The 18236-nt window shown below is 45.1% G+C and overlaps 1 protein-coding gene across 1 annotated transcript; it reads right to left on the bottom strand.

The window, feature by feature from the left end:
* Nucleotides 1–7575: 7575 nt before the first annotated feature.
* LOC149307836 (arylacetamide deacetylase-like 4) lies at nucleotides 7576–16775 on the bottom strand. The gene is made up of 4 exons (XM_089536958.1): nucleotides 16602–16775; nucleotides 12574–12790; nucleotides 9509–9572; nucleotides 7576–8356 (listed from the first exon to the last, which is right to left on the bottom strand). Exons 1-4 carry the CDS (start codon nucleotides 16773–16775, stop codon nucleotides 7576–7578), a joined length of 1236 nt encoding a protein of 411 aa, XP_089393084.1.
* Between the last annotated feature and the right edge of the window lie 1461 nt (nucleotides 16776–18236).

The raw sequence follows: 18236 nt of genomic DNA, 5'->3' as shown, positions 1-18236 counted from the left end.
GGAATGAACTCAGGTGAGGCAGGGCATGAACTCGGTCACCTCCAAGCAAACACCAGCTGGTTGTCTCCAATTGCGCCAAGCAGTGGCTTCATGTGGATGATCTGAATCCTGGCTCTGCCATGTAAACCCATTGGGTGACCTTAGGGAAGTCACACTCTCTCTTTATTGCCCTTGTTTCCACAAAGGTTGCAGTCATGGCAGGTGCGCATGCGTGTCACTTTTCGCCTAACACACTTCTTGTAACATCCAAAATGCCATGGCAATGGCAACCACCCTCTGAAGAAACTTGCCAAGAAAACCCCATGATAACCCTATAAGTTATCGCCATAAGTTGGGAAACAACATATAGACGCACAACAACAGCAAATGAAAAGGGAAGAACAGAATCAACCATTCCTGGGCTTCTGCCACACTGGGTTGTTGCGGCACTAGAGAGATGGCTAAATACCACACAAAACTACTCAGGATTTCATAGCATGGAGACAACGTCAGTTAAAGCAGCGTCAAAATGCATTAATTCTGTACTGGGTTTTTGGATATAACTTTGCACAGTCGCTTTGAAGTTACGTTGCAAGTTACTTTGCCGCTCCAAATAGAAAAAGCCAACCGCATCCGTTTTATTGCCCTTGTTTCCACAAAGGCTGCAGTCATGGCAGGTGCGCATGCGTGTCACTTTTCGTCCAACACACTTCTTGTAACATCCGAAATATAATCTCAATGCTATCATTGCACAATTTTGCACAATACTACCATTGCACAATTTTGCAAAAGCAGTCCGGATTCTCAGGGCGTCAAAGGAAAACAAATTGTTCCTCCTTCCTTCCTTCCTTCCTTCCTTCCTTCCTTCCTTCCTTCCTTCTTGTTTTGTTGTACTTTTGTAATCAGACCAGTAGAGAGAGGCACTTTGGGGATTTTCAGCCTCATTTAGCAAAATGCTTTTGCTGCTCTTAACTTGGGCACTGCAGAAATAATGCACTTTGGTACCACTCGAACTCGGTTCCATAGGTCAGTGCTATGGAACTGTGGGATTTGTCATTCGGGAAGGTGCTCAGCCTTCTCTGTCAGAGAGCTCCGGTGCCGCAACAAACTACAGATCCCAGGATTGCATCGGACAGCGCCATGGCAGTTAAAGTGGTGCCAAAGTGCTTAATGCTTCGACTCGGGCAGCAACATTTCTTGGGCCACCTCTGTGTAACAGCCTGTTTTTAGCATTTCTTCCACTTTCTACATGGAAAGTAGTATTTCCAAGCAGGAATATTATTTTCCATGCAGAAAAAGCTGTTTCCTGGGCCCAGAACCCTATTTTTGATGCAACTCCACTATGTCCGAATTTTGCATGGAATGTCCTAACTGTAGCATTTTTCTGTGCAGGAAATAATACCCTGCGAAGGTTATTCTTCACAAAAGAAATAATAATAATATTTCTGCATATAAATATGACTTTTTGTGCCGCAAATGCTCTTTCCTGTGCCCAAAACGCTGTTTTCTGTGCAAAATAACCACACGCAAAAACTGTGCCGTTTAAGCGCTGAATTGTGAAGATTCTCACCCGTCCAGGATCCCTCGCATCAGGGTTTCTCAATGCTCAGAAATACGCTTTTTAAAAATCATTTTAACAAGAATATTTTCAATTCTCATGGATATGAAAGTGATGCAAAGTTAGTCTCGGTCTGAAGCTGTGTGTTACATTTAGAGACAAACTTGGATAACAGGCTGTTATCTTTTACTGGGATCACCCCTTGGTTCCTTATCTAAGATCCCCATTTATAGCTTGCAGGGAGGGAAATCTGGGCTTGTTTAATTCTTTTATGTAGAGACGAAACATTTCAAACCTATTGCCTCTGCCAGGAGCAGATAGAGAGGAAATCCAGTTTCAAAGAATAAACTTTGCTCCATATATATATATATATATATATACACACACTATATATATATATATATATATATATATATATATATATATATATAGTCTTCTATGCAGAAAATGGGGTGTTGCACAAAACTCTCTTCCACATTATTTTAGGTGCAAAATATTTTCCCTCTTTTTAAAACCAGAACCAAAAAATATGACAACCCAAAATACCTCAAAAACAAATATTTTGTCCAAATAATGTTTTTGCAGAAACGCACACAAATTGCACAGTCTGCCATTTTCTTGGCTTGGTTGTCTTGGCTTCTCAAGGCCTCCTATTGAGGATATGAAGGGGAAGGGGAAGGGGAAATGAACAGGAGAAGAGGAAGAGGAAGGAGAAGGAGATGGGGAAGAAGGAGAGAAGGAGACGAGGAAGTGGAAGAGGAAGGAAGGGAAAGGGAAATGAGTAGGAGAAGAGAAAGGAGAAGAAGAAGAGGAAGAGGAAGGGAAAGAGGAAGAAAGGGGAAGGGAAATGAGTAGGAGAGAAGGAGAAAGGAAGAAGAAGAGGAAAAGGAAGGAGATGGGGAAGAAGGAGAGAAGGAGACGAGGAAGGGGAAGAGGAAGGAAGGGAAAGGGAAATGAACAGGAGAAGAGGAAGAGGAAGGGGAAGGAGATGGGGAAGAAGGAGAGAAGGAGACGAGGAAGGGGAAGGAAGGGAAAGGGAAATGAACAGGAGAAGAGGAAGAAGAAGGGAAGAGGAAGTGGAAGAGGAAGGAAGGGAAAGGGAAATGAGTAGGAGAAGAGAAAGGAGAAGAAGAAGAGGAAGAGGAAGGGAAAGAGGAAGGAAGGGAAAGGGAAATGAGTAGGAGAGAAGGAGAAAGGAAGAAGAAGAGGAAGAGGAAGGAGATGGGAAAGAAGGAGAGAAGGAGACGAGGAAGGGGAAGAGGAAGGAAGGGAAAGGGAAATGAACAGGAGAAGAGGAAGAGGAAGGGGAAGGAGATGGGGAAGAAGGAGAGAAGGGGACGAGGAAGGGGAAGGGGAAGGGGAAGGAAGGGAAAGGGAAATGAGTAGGAAAAAAAAGGAGAAGAAGAAGAGGAAGAGGAAGGGAAAGAGGAAGGAAGGGAAAGGGAAATGAGTAGGAGAGAAGGAGAAAGGAAGAAGAAGAGGAAGAGGAAGGAGATGGGGAAGAAGGAGAGAAGGAGACGAGGAAGGGGAAGAGGAAGGAAGGGAAAGGGAAATGAACAGGAGAAGAGGAAGAGGAAGGGGAAGGAGATGGGGAAGAAGGAGAGAAGGAGACGAGGAAGGGGAAGAGGAAGGAAGGGAAAGGGAAATGAACAGGAGAAGAGGAAGAGGAAGGGGAAGGAGATGGGGTAGAAGGAGAGAAGGAGACGAGGAAGGGGAAGGAAGGGGAAGGGAAATGAACAGGAGAAGAGGAAGAAGAAGGGAAGAGGAAGTGGAAGAGGAAGGAAGGGAAAGGGAAATGAGTAGGAGAAGAGAAAGGAGAAGAAGAAGAGGAAGAGGAAGGGAAAGAGGAAGGAAGGGAAAGGGAAATGAGTAGGAGAGAAGGAGAAAGGAAGAAGAAGAGGAAGAGGAAGGAGATGGGAAAGAAGGAGAGAAGGAGACGAGGAAGGGGAAGAGGAAGGAAGGGAAAGGGAAATGAACAGGAGAAGAGGAAGAGGAAGGGGAAGGAGATGGCGAAGAAGGAGAGAAGGGGACGAGGAAGGGGAAGGGGAAGGAAGGGAAAGAGAAATGAGTAGGAGAAGAGAAAAGAGAAGAAGAAGAGGAAGAGGAAGGGAAAGAGGAAGGAAGGGAAAGGGAAATGAGTAGGAGAGAAGGAGAAAGGAAGAAGAAGAGGAAGAGGAAGGAGATGGGGGAGAAGGAGACGAGGAAGGGGAAGAGGAAGGAAGGGAAAGGGAAATGAACAGGAGAAGAGGAAGAGGGAGAGGAAGAGGAAGGGGAAAGAGAAGGGGAAGGGGAAGAAGGTGAGAAGAAGATGAGGAAGGGTAAGAGGAAGGAAGGGAAAGGGAAATGAATAGGAGTAGAGGAAGGAGAAGGGGAAAGAGAAGTGGAAGAAGAAGAGAAGGAGATGAGGAAGGGGAAGAGGAAGGAAGGGAAAGGGAAATGAGTAGTAGAAGAAGAAGGAGAAGGGAAGAAGAAGAGGAAGGGGAAGAGGAAGGAAGGGAAAGGGAAATGAGTAGGCGAGGAGGAAGGAGGAAGGAAGAAGAAGAGGAAGAGGAAGGGGCGAGGAAGGGAAAGGGAAATGAGTAGGAGAAGAGGAAGAAGAAGGGAAGAGGAAGGAAACGAAAGGGAAATGAGTAGGAGAAGCGGAAGGAGAAGGGGAAAGAGAAGGGGAAGAAGGAGAGAAGGAGATGAGGAAGGGGAAGAGGAGGTAAGGGAAAGGGAAATGAATAGACAAAGAGGAAGAGGAAAGGAAGAGGAAGGGGAAGAGGAAGGAAGGAAAAGGGAAATGAGTAGGAGAAGAGGAAGGAGAAGGGAATAAGAAGAGGAAGAGGAAGGGGAAGAGGAAGGAAGGGGAAATGAATAGGAGAAGAAGAAGAGGAAGGGAAGAGGAAGGGGAAGAGGGAGGAAGGGAAAGGGAAATGAGTAAGAGAAGAGGAAAAAGAAGGGAAGGAGAAGAGGGAGGAAGGGAAAGAGAAATGAGTAGGAGAAGGGGAAGAAATAGGAGATGGAGAAGAAGGAGAAAGGGAAGGGGGAGGAGAAGGGGAGGGAGGAGAAGGAGAAGGAGGAGGAGAGATGGAACATGGAAGTAGAAGGGGAAGGAGAAGGATGAGAAGGAAGCGGAAGAGCTCTTGTCCAGCTTCCTTTGTCAGGGGAAATAATACATAGTTGAAACATGGGGAATCCATGGAATATCCTTGCTGTGCAACGTCTCAGGCATTGGTTAAATAAGAAGGCCATGTTCTGGCATTATGACCATAAGATGGTGAGATGAGAGGGCAGCATCTCAGGTATTGGGTGAGTAGGAAGGGCATGGAGTCTGATAAAGACGGAAGCGTTAAAATTAGACCAAAGACATGACAACTCAGAAGAAAGACATTGGGAAGACAAGCTATATTTAGAGGCATGTTTCGACATTCGTTTTTGCCTGTGCGATTCATAAACAAAACACATTGGACATCTTGTCATGTATTTATTTAAATCATTAATCACCAGCATTCAGTAAGCATACATAGGCAACAAGGCATCCTCCCATTTGCATATATAATGCGTAAGGAAATCATGGGAGGCGCATCATGTACATGGCTGGAAAACGCAGCATCATATTTTTCAAGGGACAGCTACATTCTCCATGACGCATAGCGCCTGAATTTAAACACTTTCGGCCCCACCTTCATTGAATGAAATAAGGAACGGATGAGGAAAGTAAAACCTTGGCGGATGCATGCAGACCTTAGGGCCCCAGAGATATAGTTATATGCGCATAACGATGGGTGCATCTACAGTGTAGAAATAATGCAACAACACCACTTTAACTTCCATGGCTCCATCCTACAGAATCTTGGGGTTTGTTGTGAGGCACCAGGACTCTTTGGCAGAGGAAGCTAAAGGCCTTGTAAAACTACAAATCCCAGGACCGATAGAATAATAGAATCATAGAGTTGGAAGGGACCACAAGGGCCATCTAGTCCAACCCCATTCTGCCATGCAGGACTCCATAGGATGGTGCAGCAACACTTAAAGTGGTGCCAAAACTGCATTGTTTCTATAGTGTAGATGCACCCAGATCTCATCTCCGGACCCCTTGACTCCCCAAATTCATCTTGATAGCCAGCAGCTTTGTCCAGCAATGAAGGCCTGACGTTTCCGCTCTCCATGACCCCCATTACAACAAACTGAAGCAGGAGCCCTGTATCAACTCCTAATTGCAGAAGAGCTTGGAGTCTGAAAACATCATCCTTTGGCGTTCTTCGTACCAGAAGAACAGACCTCCTTGGCTTGATAAAGCTGCTGGCTGTTAAAGTGGGTTTGGTGTGACCTCCTCTAACCTACAAGGCGAGGCTTGCAAACAAACAAACAAACAAACAAATATCATAACCTCTCCTGTCATTTGACATCATCCCCGCCTGCATTGTGCAAATGAGACTCACCCATTTCGCATACACACCCCACTACTATTTGCCCCATGAGGACCTATTACTGGGTGGGACATTTCAGAAGGTCTGGTGGCCGTTTTACCTTCTCAAGACCTATTTCCAGACCTGAAATTGGATGAGATTGGTTCCAAAACTTCGGTCCTCCGGATGTTTTGGACTTCAGCTCTCAGAATTCCTTACCGTCGGCCAAACTTTTTGGGGCTACTGGGAACTGAAGTCCAAAACATCTGGAGGGCCGACGTTTGGGAACCACTGGATGAGACGGTCCCTTTTGTCATGTCTGGGAAGCACCTTGCCTCGAATGACAATTCTGCCCTCTGGTGGCTTCGAGAGGCACAACTTGTAGGGACTTGTAGGAGCACAAGCCCTACTCCTTCTACATGCGCTTAAATGTTTCAAGCGGTCTCAGTACAAATTGGGTTGCCTTGCAGTGAAATTAACATCGGTACGACTGGAACCAGAGGGGTTTTGTGAGTGTAAAGTTATACCTAGTTTCTTCAGTATAGAGAGGATTATGTCAGTTCACAGGCAAACGTACAATGCAGTGAAATGACCTTCCAAACGTCTCCATCCTTGGGTACGGTTTGGAAAGATACCCAAGAGTCTGAGAAAGGAGTTTATTACATGGGAGGAATTTCTCTTAATTTCAAATGAAAAGAAAGTGGGGCCAGAACACATTCATGTGAATTCGCTAGTTCAGCGAATTTACGTGAATTCGAATTGCGTTCGCACTGACTTCCCATTGCCCGAAAATAGCTTGCCATTGCCTGAAATTGCGTGTGATCACCTCTCATGCAATAATGTGAAACCCCATGATTGCGTTTGGATTGACTTCCCATTGCCTGAAATTGCGTGTGGTAGTCTATCACGCAATAACGTGAAACCCCACGATTGCGTTTGGATTGCCATTGGATTATACTTCCAATTTCCATTGCCTGATAACGTCCAAAGCCAATTCTTCCAAGAGATGATGACCCAATTGGTACTTAACCAAACGCTATTGCCGCTTAATACGAAGGAAGTGACAAGACAAGAGAGGAGCATTGGGACAACGATGATGATGATGATGATAATTTTCTACTTTATGTTCAGTTCTCATTTCTGCATTTCTTGCTACTTTAATTGTTACATGCGAGTTTGCAATATTTCACATGAAACTAATAAATAACAACAACAACAACAACAACAACAACAATAATAATAATAAATATTCTTATTTCTGGCCCACCTCTTCCCAAAGATCGAAGGGGGGTGCAACAAATATTAACATATGTTTCATCGTCCATAGCTTGAAAATACTCAACAACAACAACCCCCCCCCCCCCAAAATTCCAAAAAGCAAACCTTGATTTTTGTCATTTTATACAAGGGACACCGTTCTACTATGTCATTGTATTAGATGGGACTTGAGCATCCATGGATTTTGGTATCCGCAAGGGGTTCTGGAAGCAAAACGCAGCAGACACCAATTTAAGGGGTCTATTTTGGGGACAGGGATGTGTAGTGGTCTTTTCCCCTAAAGGGTCAAGAAAAAGAATGACCTCTGTAAAGCTTCAGCTCAGCCCTTCTCTCGGCTTCCTTTTTGGCCTCTTGTTTTTGCTGTGAACTTCATAGGTTCTTGATAAATTTCGTGGTCTCGTGCACAATCCGTTTTGCCGACGGGAACGAGAAGATCCCATAACCGAACAGGATCGCGACGCCATGGATGGCGTTCTCTGCATGGACCCACGTCACCGGCACCCCGTTGTCTTCCAGCCGCTTCTTGTACAAGAGTCCATCGTCCCGAAGGACGTCAAACTCGCAGGTCAAAAGGAACGTCTGTGGGAGCTTGCGGACGACGTCGTCACTGGCGAAAAGGGGCGAAAAGGTTTCTTCCAAGATGTCTTTCATTTCTTCATAGACCTCGGGTTTAAATTTATATAAGGCAGGGTCTTGGGGTTTGTAGCCCCTGACTTTGAATTTGTCGGGGATGAGATCCGCATGCACCCATTTCCGGTACTTCTGCCGGATAGCCGCTGGAACGTGGCAGCTTTCCAGGACGTCGTTGATGAGGGACGTGGTCTTGTTGAGGTAGAGGCAACAGAAATAGATGACGGTTTCCCGCCACATGATGGGCACCCGGCTGTTCTGTTGGTAGGAAGGCAAATAGAAGTCCATCCCCTGCAGCCCTGGGTAGAGCAAGACCTGGGCATGGACTTTGGGAAGGTCGTCCCGGCTGACCAGGAGCTGACAAATCCGCACCACAAAGTTTGCCCCGCAGCTATCCCCTGCGATGGCGATTCGGGATGCATCCACGTTGAAATCCTCTGCGTGCTTCATAAAATGGACGGCAGCCTTCTCGCACTCGACGTATTGGTTGGGGAAGGGATTCTCAGGCCCCAGCCCATACCTAAAGAAAGGAAACAACAATGTCACCTTTGAGGGCATGTGCTGGATAACGCATCTACGGCTAACTTTTCTTCTCCTTTCTTTCTAAATACAGAGGACCCCCCACACATTCACTGGGGTTAGGGACCTCAAGGGCCATCCAGTCCAACCCCATTCTGCCATGCAGGAAATCTCAATCAAAGCATCGCCATTGACAGATGGCCATCCAGCCTCTGTTTGAAGACCTCTAACTACCCTGCTTCAAACCAGGATTGGGGATCAAGATATCCATGGGGTCTACTGTGATCCACAGGCTCCCTCCATCCCCCCCAAATCCCTGATTTCTGCAATAAACCCCACTATTTTGGGCCTTAGAAACCTCCATCTGTGGGTAAGAAGGTTTTGTAATACATAGTACTATGTCAAGGGTACCTAGAAATGGCAAAAACCCCAATGCCCCCCCCCCAAAAGTAACAGGGAACCATGGAGTCTCAACAACACAGAGATAAAATGGTCAACCGCCATTTTGCACATTTCTGGTCTTTGGGGCAAGATGTTCCCATGCTCAAAAGCCTTTGTGTTTAGGCAACCAAACCAAACCAAACCCCAACTTTTTGTTCCTTTGGTGGCTTACGCATGCAAAGTTTCCCAATGGAAGTGGCTGAATATTTTTGTCCAATGCTGAATTACCGTAACTAGTTTCACACTGGGGAAGTGGATTTTGAGCATGTTGTGCATTGTGCACATCTGCATTGCACATTGAATGATACACCCTGCACAATGTTGGGAAATGTCACAATTCACTAAGGAGATGGCGTCATGCAACCGCTGCATAACTCCATGAGCATAAAGTTATCGTTCCGTCTCCTTAATCTCAGACAGCATATTTTGCACAAAGGACATTGCTTTCTATGCAACAGAGTGAGCCTTTGCACACACCAAAATCCACGGTTCTTGCATAAGCAATTTTTTAGGTTTAAAAAGAGTCCCCAATTCCAAATATAGACATGAAAACTTGCAAAATAAAATCCTGCAATTTCACTGAGTAGAGAGAAGTAGTCAAGAGGTTATTTCTTCTTGCATGCCAGAACAAAATAAGCAAAGCTACGGAAAAGATATCCAAGTTTAACAGCAAAACGGCGACAACAAATTGCAAAAGAGGGGCGACACTTACTTGACAGCCACAACAACTGCGTCGGCTTCTTTGCAAATGTACCGCAATATTCTCTCATAGGAGTCTGAAAGTGAGCCCAAGTCAGTTAGGATGCATAGAAATCCAGGCAAACAAGCAAACAAAGCTGATAACTCTTGAGCCACTGGGTTTGCTCTCTGCAGACAAGCATTAGAAAATATATCACTTCTCCAATGCCAGCCTTACCAACAGGCAAAACGAGGCAGCCGCCTCAAGCAGTGGATTTGGGGTGTAATGAAGGAGTAGGAACGGTTTCTGTTGGCCAAATTGTTATCGTATTTATACTGAAAGCGATGTAGAGTAGGGATGGGAAGAATATTTGGGAATGCTGAGAAAATGGTCCAAAAATGTGTTTTCTGAGTGTTGAAATTCTGCACAAAATTCGCACATGGTTGTTTTGCATAGAAAAACGTTTTTTGTGTGCTCTAGACATCATTGCAGAGCCTCAGAAGTACAAAGAATGATCCAAAAAATTCACCAAAGCGTTTGGCTTCTTGCATGGCAAGGATAACATCGTTGAAGTTTCCGTTCTCACAGAGACATAGGGCTGGGTTTCAGTACTGGACTTGGTCTCCAGCTGCTGCCACACGGCAGAATTAATGCAGTTTGACATTGCTATAACTGTCACGGCTCCATGCTATGAAATCCATGGATTTGGAGTTCGTTGTGACGCCGGCGCCACAATTCAGCAACTTCCATGCAAAGGTCCCTAGGCTGTTTAAACCCGACAAGGACAAAACGATGGCACTGAAACCACTCCGCATGACAATTGTAGCAATCCCAAAAATGGGTGAGTTACACAGACAGAGATATGTGACACATAAAGAGATAGATCCGTGACACATAAAGCCATGTAGGGGAGAAAATGTTAATTGCAAACTGATTACCGTTGTAGGAGCCTTGCTCACTGTGAGTAGGACCCAAACTTAGTCATGGTTGGAGATGCCCATAGAAATGAATCGGATGCAAGTCAGCCATGACTAATTTACATCCCGGTTGATTTCAATGCATCTCTTGTAAATATGTAAGGTTGAGTCTCCTTTATTATCTGAAGAGGTGCAGTCAATAAATTAACTTATACATATAGGTACAAATCCTACTGTTATTCCAACCAGAGTAGAGCTGGAGTAAGTAAACCAATGGGATTTGCTTACTGTTGAAGAAAGGAGCCGATGGATCTATTCTAGATGGAAATAATCAATAGGATCCAGACCCTCAGACCCTCACATTAAATGGGTCTTTCCCTCCAACATGTACATTAAAAATATTCAAATTATATCAGGATTGGTTGATGATTAATATTAGGATTGTAGCAGGAAGTCTTTTGACAAAAGAGAGCATGGATGCGGGATTGCAGTTCATAAATCTCAATTGATAGAGTTTTCTAAATTCAAAGACTATAAGACTTTCCATTTATGTACAGTGCGCCCGCGTCATACGCATGCGCTGAAAGCTGCGCGGGAACATGCGGGGCGCAAGGGGCAGCATGTCCCATTCTAATTAATGGAGCGTGCTCCTGTGGTGCGCGCATGCCACCGTGCCACTGCGCCACAGCATGCACGAGCGCCATTCACTTGAATGGGGTTTGAGTATGTGCGGTATTTGCTTTACGCGGGGGAGTCTGGAACGGTTCCCCCTTAACCAAGGGTGCACTGTATTTCCCTATTGTTATTGTTGTTGGCCAGTAGGTCCCCCTTGATGTATGGGGATCCTATGAATGAGAAACCTCCAAGAGATCCAACAGCTTTGCTCAGGTCTTGCAAATTCACGGTTTACACCAGAGATGGCAACTAGCAAAGATCGAGAGACTGGTTCACATCCATAACTCCCAACTTGGTTCTGAATTTTGGTGTTTGGTCCCAACTCGAGTAAACCTGTTGAATCCTTTATTGAATGACGAATGAACACATGGGTTCAAGCCCGCTTATCCGATGAGTCTACTAACAGTTGGAACTAACCGCAAGATTCAGAGTCTGGTTTTAGGGCTGCAATCCTCTTGATGAGTCACAACTAGACTCATTCAATCCATCATTGAAGGGCGAGTCAATACATAAGTCAATCTCATTGATTCAGTGGGTCTACTCCAATAGATATGATCATTTTTTTTTCTTGCGGCAAAGTGGTTTGAGTATTGGACTATGACTCTGGAGACCAGGGTTCAAATCCCAGTTTGGCCATGAAACCCATTGGGTGACCCTGGGCAAGGGACACTCTCTCAACCTCAGGGGAAGGGAATAGCAAACCTCCTCTGAACAAATCCTGCCAAGAAAACATTGTGATACGTTTAACTTAAGGTCACCATAAGTTGGAAACAACTTAAAAGCACACAGCAATGACAACAACAAGAACAACATGCATCTCCTAGGGTTGTGGGAAGGACCACTTTTATCGTGATGTTGCTCCCTGTGGGCTGCTTTAAACCCAGGAAAGGATAAGGTATCCTCTCCTGGGACTAAAATAATCTGGAAAGAGCCAGCGTGGTGTCGTGGTTTGAGCATTAGATTATGACCCTGGAGGCCAGGGTTCAAATCTCGGCTTGGCCATGTAAACCCATTGGGTGATCTTGGGCAAATCACACTCTCTCGGACTCAGAGGATGGCCAATGCAAATGCCCTCTGAAGCAACTTGCCAAGAAAACCCCTCAGGGCTGCCATAAGTCGGAAGTGACTTGAAGGCACTCAACAACAAAGCATGGTGATTTTGCTTCTCTATCCACTAGAGCAGGGGTTGGCAACCTACGGCCCACGGGCTGGATCCGGCCCGGCAAGGCCTTGTGACCGGCCCCAGCCTGGTCCTGCCGCTGATTGCTGCTCCCGCTGCAGCTTCTGCGCCGCTCCCGGTGCCATTTTGAGTTCGGCCCCCCAGTTGTCTGAGGGACAGCAACCCAGCCCCCAGCTCAAAAAGGTTGCCTAGCCTTAGAGGATACTGGGGTGAACTAGAGGATACTGGGGTGCATTTTGAGGAGCAAAAATGGACCCTATTAGGAGGCCACATGCCTTCTGCCAATCTTGCGCTAAAGGGTTATTTACACAATTATTCATTCTTACCAACACTTCCGTAGGTACCAGCCCCTCCGTGGAAGTAAAGGAGCCCTTTCCTTTTTGTCGTTGATGCTTTCTTAGGCTGGTAGATCTTTACTGCCACGTCACCGAATTTCTTGTTCTGGATGAGAAGCGACGGATCCCTAAAAGGTGGGAGTCCGTTGGTCACAAGTCGCAGGACATTGAGAAATTTGTACAGGTGCAGCTTCTCCAAAACCGATCCCTGTTTGCAAACGGGAAGGGAGCAACGGATGAGAAATTAGTTGGAAGGAGTCAGTCCTAGGCATATATAAACATGTACAGTGGAACCTCACCTTATGCAGGGGATCCGTTCCAACCCCCCCACCCCTGCATAAGGTGAATTCCGCCTATGCTTGAGCCCCATTCAAGTGAATGGGGTTTGTGCGTGCAGTGGCACAGTGGCGGATGCACACCACAAGCGTGGGCCCCATTCATCCAAATGTGGCGCACCGCCCCTTGCGCCCCGCATGCTCCTACGCGGCTTTAGCACATACACTCAAAGCCACGTATAATGCGGGCTCACTGTATATTATTGCATAATTGTCGCTTACCATCTGATGTTCTTTTAGTGCCTGTTTATCAAACCATTTCCTGTATTGCTATCTATTGTATTTGTATTATCCTACTTGAGAGTATATATTTTCCCTGGATGAAGATTAACCTTCCATTTTGAAGCCAAGCCCTCCCTCCAGTCCATCTGCCTTGGTCCAGGCCTCGGAGGTAGAGAGGAACTGCTGGACCTCTTACCCTCTCCCTCCACCACTCCCTTCTCCTTCTGTGTCATGTCTTTTTAGATTGTAAGCCCGAGGGCAGGGAACCGTCTAACTAAAAAGATTGCATGTACAGCGCTGTGTAAATTTACAGCGCTTCATAAATAAAGGTTAATAATAATAATAATAATAATAATAATAATAATAGTGTTTGAGCATTGGGCTATGACTCTGGAGGACTATAATTCTGGAGCCACAGAAACCCATTGGGCAACCTTGGGCAAGTCACACTCTCTCAGCCTCAGACGAAGGTGAGGGCCAAGAAAAACAATTCTGAACATTTTCTTATTTATCACAAGTACAATGATAAAGATAGCATCATCGTCTTCATAGCAGCTTATTAGAAACAGTGGTGTCTCTTAAATGCAGCTAGTACATTCCATTTGCGTCTCCCTAGAAATTACCACTATTTGCAAATGGGACAGAAAGAAATTTCAGTTCGGAACAAGACAAAAGACAGGTCCATCCATTTTGGGAATTTTGATCCATTAAGCAACGACAACCCAGAATTTAGAGATGGGATCTATCAACTAAGCAATGCACTTGCCTAATTAAGGACTAGATTAATAAAACTAATTAAAAACTCTATGTTGTCCTCTGCAAAAAGTTTGGGGAAACGGACACAGCTTGGAAGTCATTTGTTACAGTCACAAGTGACTTGCAATTAATTTCTAGTTAAGGGGGGGATACACTGCTTGTTTTGTGAAAAATGAAAGAATGCTGCATTTTCCATACAAAATAAAAGTGCAATACTTTAAAATATATATATTTAAGCAATACATTAAATGCATTATCTAGTTGGGAGCAGAGGAGGCAGATCAGTGCACTTAACTTAAACGGTAGCCAGAGGGGGTTTTTGTCCTTACTTTAAACCAATGTAAGCAACACAGAGCAAAGCGCAAAGCAGGGGATCCTACTCAAAAGAAAATGGGACCCTGTCACATACTGCCCAGTTGTCCCAGTTTTTCAGGGACAATCCCAGTTAACCCTCTGCTGTCCCACTTTTCCAGCTGCTTTTAAAATGTCCCGGTTTCTCTCTCCTCCTTCCACTTTCCCTCTTTTCCTTCAACTTAATTCCTTCACTGCAAACTGAATCCGAAGCCAATTACTCCGGCAATTAATTCTTGTCCTTCCTAGTAGGTTGAGGCAAAAGCAAACTGCTGCAGCCTCTCCTAGCTTGTATGTTCTTCACCATTATTAACCTTTGCCATCTTGACCGCATTCTGAGGTTGCTTGGCACACATGTGTCCCCGTTTTTCATCTGTGACAGTTGAAAGTATGCAATTGGTGCGGCGTACGAAGAAGCAACAGGCCTTTGGTGCGCTACAGTCTGTTGCGTGCCTTCGAGTCATTTCCCAAATTATGGCGACCCAAAGGCAAACCTATCCTGGGTTTTCCTTGACAAGATTTGTTCAGAGGGTTTTTTGCCATTGGTTTCCCCTGAGGCTGAGAGCATGTCACTCAATGAATTTACATGTCCAAGCCGGGATTCGAACCCTGGTTTACAGAGTCCTAGTCCAACACTCAAATCGCTATGCCACTCTTGACTGGCTTAGACAAGAAGTATTCTAGAAGAAGAGCCATGCTCAATAACCAGAACTGGAGATCATCCAAACAGAAGATCAGAAATAACCACAATTTGAGATCATCCAAAGCAGCAGCGACAATGTCTTCATGCATGTCATAATTAATGCTGCAAATTCACTATCACAAGTTTCTGGTTGCATTGTTTGGGTGTTAACAGGCCCAACGGAGCCTCCACATGCAGAAGCAATGTACCATTCATGCTTGGCCAAAAAATGCAAGCAATGTCACAGACGCATGATGAATTTCCCTAAGGCTACTCTGTGAAACAGAACAACGGGGTTCCTAATCTTTGGCTGGATCTAAGAAAGCAAGTAATATGCATGGTTAGAAGCGCGCAAATGCAAAATCCATCTTTTTGCCTTTCATTTGCACCATTTTCACGCAGAGGCTCGCTATTTGATTGCCGCACGGGGTAAAAAATTCACCCAACTGCCATCTAAACTACATGGCTTGTTCCTATGCATCAATTTTTCATTGGTTTGGAGTCCCAGGCAATGTATCAAATGCAAACCGTACCAAGTGGAGGCCATACCAATCAATGAATTGATCGTTTTTGCAAAGACCTAAGGTCGTCTTTTCATCGTTCATTTGCAAAACAATGGAAAAGGGATGGAAACTAATGCAAAACCAGGATCGTAAAGTAGAATTCTTTTGGAGAGGACATTTCCCATGTGTTTATTTTTCAATTTACTTTTGGTTCTTCCACGTCACAGAGATAAAACAGTTTGAGACTACTTTAACTGTCATGGCACCGTCCTGTGGAATCCTGGGATTTGTAGTTTGTCCTGGTCTGTTAGAGATCTCCTATATCTCACCATCCCAGCATTCTGTAGGCTAGGGCCATGGCAGTCGAAGTGGGGCAATACTGCTTTGTTTCTTTTGTGTGTCTGTGTGTCTATTCTTTTCTATTTTGGAACTTGTTCGTTTCATTTTCATTTTTGGTTTTTAGAATGAATGTACACCTTTGACCTTAAGTCTTCGCAAAAATTCATGGATGAGTGCGGTTTGCATTTGATTTGTTTCCTCCCTTTCCGCTCTCCGAAAACGGATCTAACAATGACGACCAAATGAAACAAGATCAATCAATATGCAATGAAATAAGTTAAAGCTCTAGTGTGTATTGGGGGAGAAGCATTGGCCGTATTAAAATTAAAGTCATTATACTTTTTATTTTAGGGTCTAGTGGTTTGAGCATTGGACCACAAGTCTGGAGAACAGGGTTCGATTCCCAGCTTGGCCATGGAAACCCACTGGGCTCCCTTGGGTGAGTCGCACTCTCTCAGACTCAGGAGAAGGACATGGCAAACCTCCTCTGAAAAACCTTGCCACGGAAACCCCAGTTTTAGGGTCACAATGACAACAGCAGATAACTACAATACAGATTATTGCACTAACAAAAACTGTCTGGCTTGGCGTCCAGGAAAGCGAAGAACAACGCAACACCTAAATGATAGGTCCACCTTGGCGTCGCTATAAGTCGGAAACGACTTGAAGGCACACAACAACAAAATAAATATGATGATGATGATGATGATGATGATGATGATGATGATGATTTCCTCATCTTTCCTCCTGTTGTCCCCATCAGTCCACCTTCTCGACTTTTGAAATATCACCCCCCCCCCAAAAAAAAAGTTGGAAATCATGGCAACTTACCCAGAGGAACACGGAGATGAATGTCGCATGGTAGAAGCGGAGTTTCAAAGGCTGGTCGATGCCAGGTGGCAGCACGGACCGGGCATATTGGATGCCCAGGGAGATCAGGAACAACACTGGGTAGACGACAAGCGTGACTAGAGCACCTGCAATGGGCCTGAGAAAGATCACCATCCCTCTTTGCCTTGGGCAGAACCAACCCAAGGTTGACTTTGACTCAACGCTCTCCTTGGACTTGGTTCTCCTCTGGTGCCAATGCCCTCTTTGTCCTGCAGGTGGCTAGAGACAGGGCTTCCCAGCTGCCACAACTGCTTTTGCCAGTGCTGCCATGCTGCCAAAGGTGTAGGGATATATATGTGCATATCTGATAAGGATACGCTGCCTATCCTCCGCCCATCACGGGAACGCCCACATGGAGATAAGGAGCAGCCGGGAATGACACAAACATGTGGGGAGAGATTAAGAGAGAAGATACCCAATTATGGGGCAGGGTCATGGGAAGAGGCTGGTGCATCTTAAATTAATTAATTAAAAATAATTACTATCGCTGTTTAATTGTTTTGTGGACTTCCCTCATCTATCTATCTATCTATCTATCTATCTATCTATCTATCTATCTATCTACAGTCTGTCTATCTACAGATAAGTATCGATTGTTGTGTGCCTTCAAGTCTTTCCCAAAATATGGTGACCCTAAAGCAAACCTATCATGGTTTTTTGGGGAGGGGGGCTGAGAGGGTGTGACTCACCAAAAGTCACCTAATAGGTTTCCATGACCAAGTAGGTAATTGAACCCCATTCTCCAGGGTCCTAGATAGATAGATAGATAGATAGATAGATAGATATTGTTATGTGCCTTCAAGTCTTTTCTGACGTACGATGATCCTAAAGTAAACCTATAATGGGTTTATTGGGGGCTGAGAGGGTGTAACTTCCCCAAGGACATCTAATGGGTTTCCATGGCCAACAGGTAATCGTACCCCATTCTCCAGAGTCCTGCCTATCTGTCTGTCTATAGATTGATAGATAGACATTGTTGTGGGCCTTCAAGTCTTTTCTGACATATGGCAACCCTAAAGCAAACCTATTAAGGTTTTTTTTTGGGGGGGGGGACTGAGAGGGTGTCACATAGTGGGTTTCCATGGCCAAGCAGGTAATCGATCCCCATTCTCCAGAGTCCTATTTATCTATCTATCTGTATGTCTATCTATTTATCCGTCTTAAGAATCACAGACTCATAGAGCTGGAAGTGACCCCAAGGGCCACCCAATCCAACCCCTTACTATGAATAGACTCCAAGAATTGGAAGAGACCCCAAAGGACACCCAGTCCAACCCCATTTAGCCGTTCAAGAAGACATCGCCAAAGCCTTCCTGACCAAGGACCATCTAGCATCGGTTTCAAAACCTCCAAAGGAGGAAACTCCTCCACGCTGCAAGGCAAAGTCTTCCACTATCCAACAACTCTTAGGTTCTTCCTAATGTTGAGGTGGCATCTCTTTTCCTGTAGTTGGAATCCATTGCTCCATGCCCTATAGATCACTGGTTCCCAAACCTTGTTGCTCCAGATGTTTTGGACTTCAGCTCCCAGAATTCCTTACTGTTGGGGCTTCTGGAAACTGAAGTCCAAAACATC

This window comes from Sceloporus occidentalis, unplaced genomic scaffold (assembly GCF_023333645.1).
Source record: "Sceloporus occidentalis isolate IW3139 unplaced genomic scaffold, rSceOcc1.0.p SCAF_8, whole genome shotgun sequence".
Classification (NCBI taxonomy): Eukaryota; Metazoa; Chordata; class Lepidosauria; order Squamata; family Phrynosomatidae; genus Sceloporus; species Sceloporus occidentalis.
The sequence above is the reverse complement of the archived record's forward strand: the minus strand, read 5'-3'. Positions and strand labels throughout refer to the sequence as shown.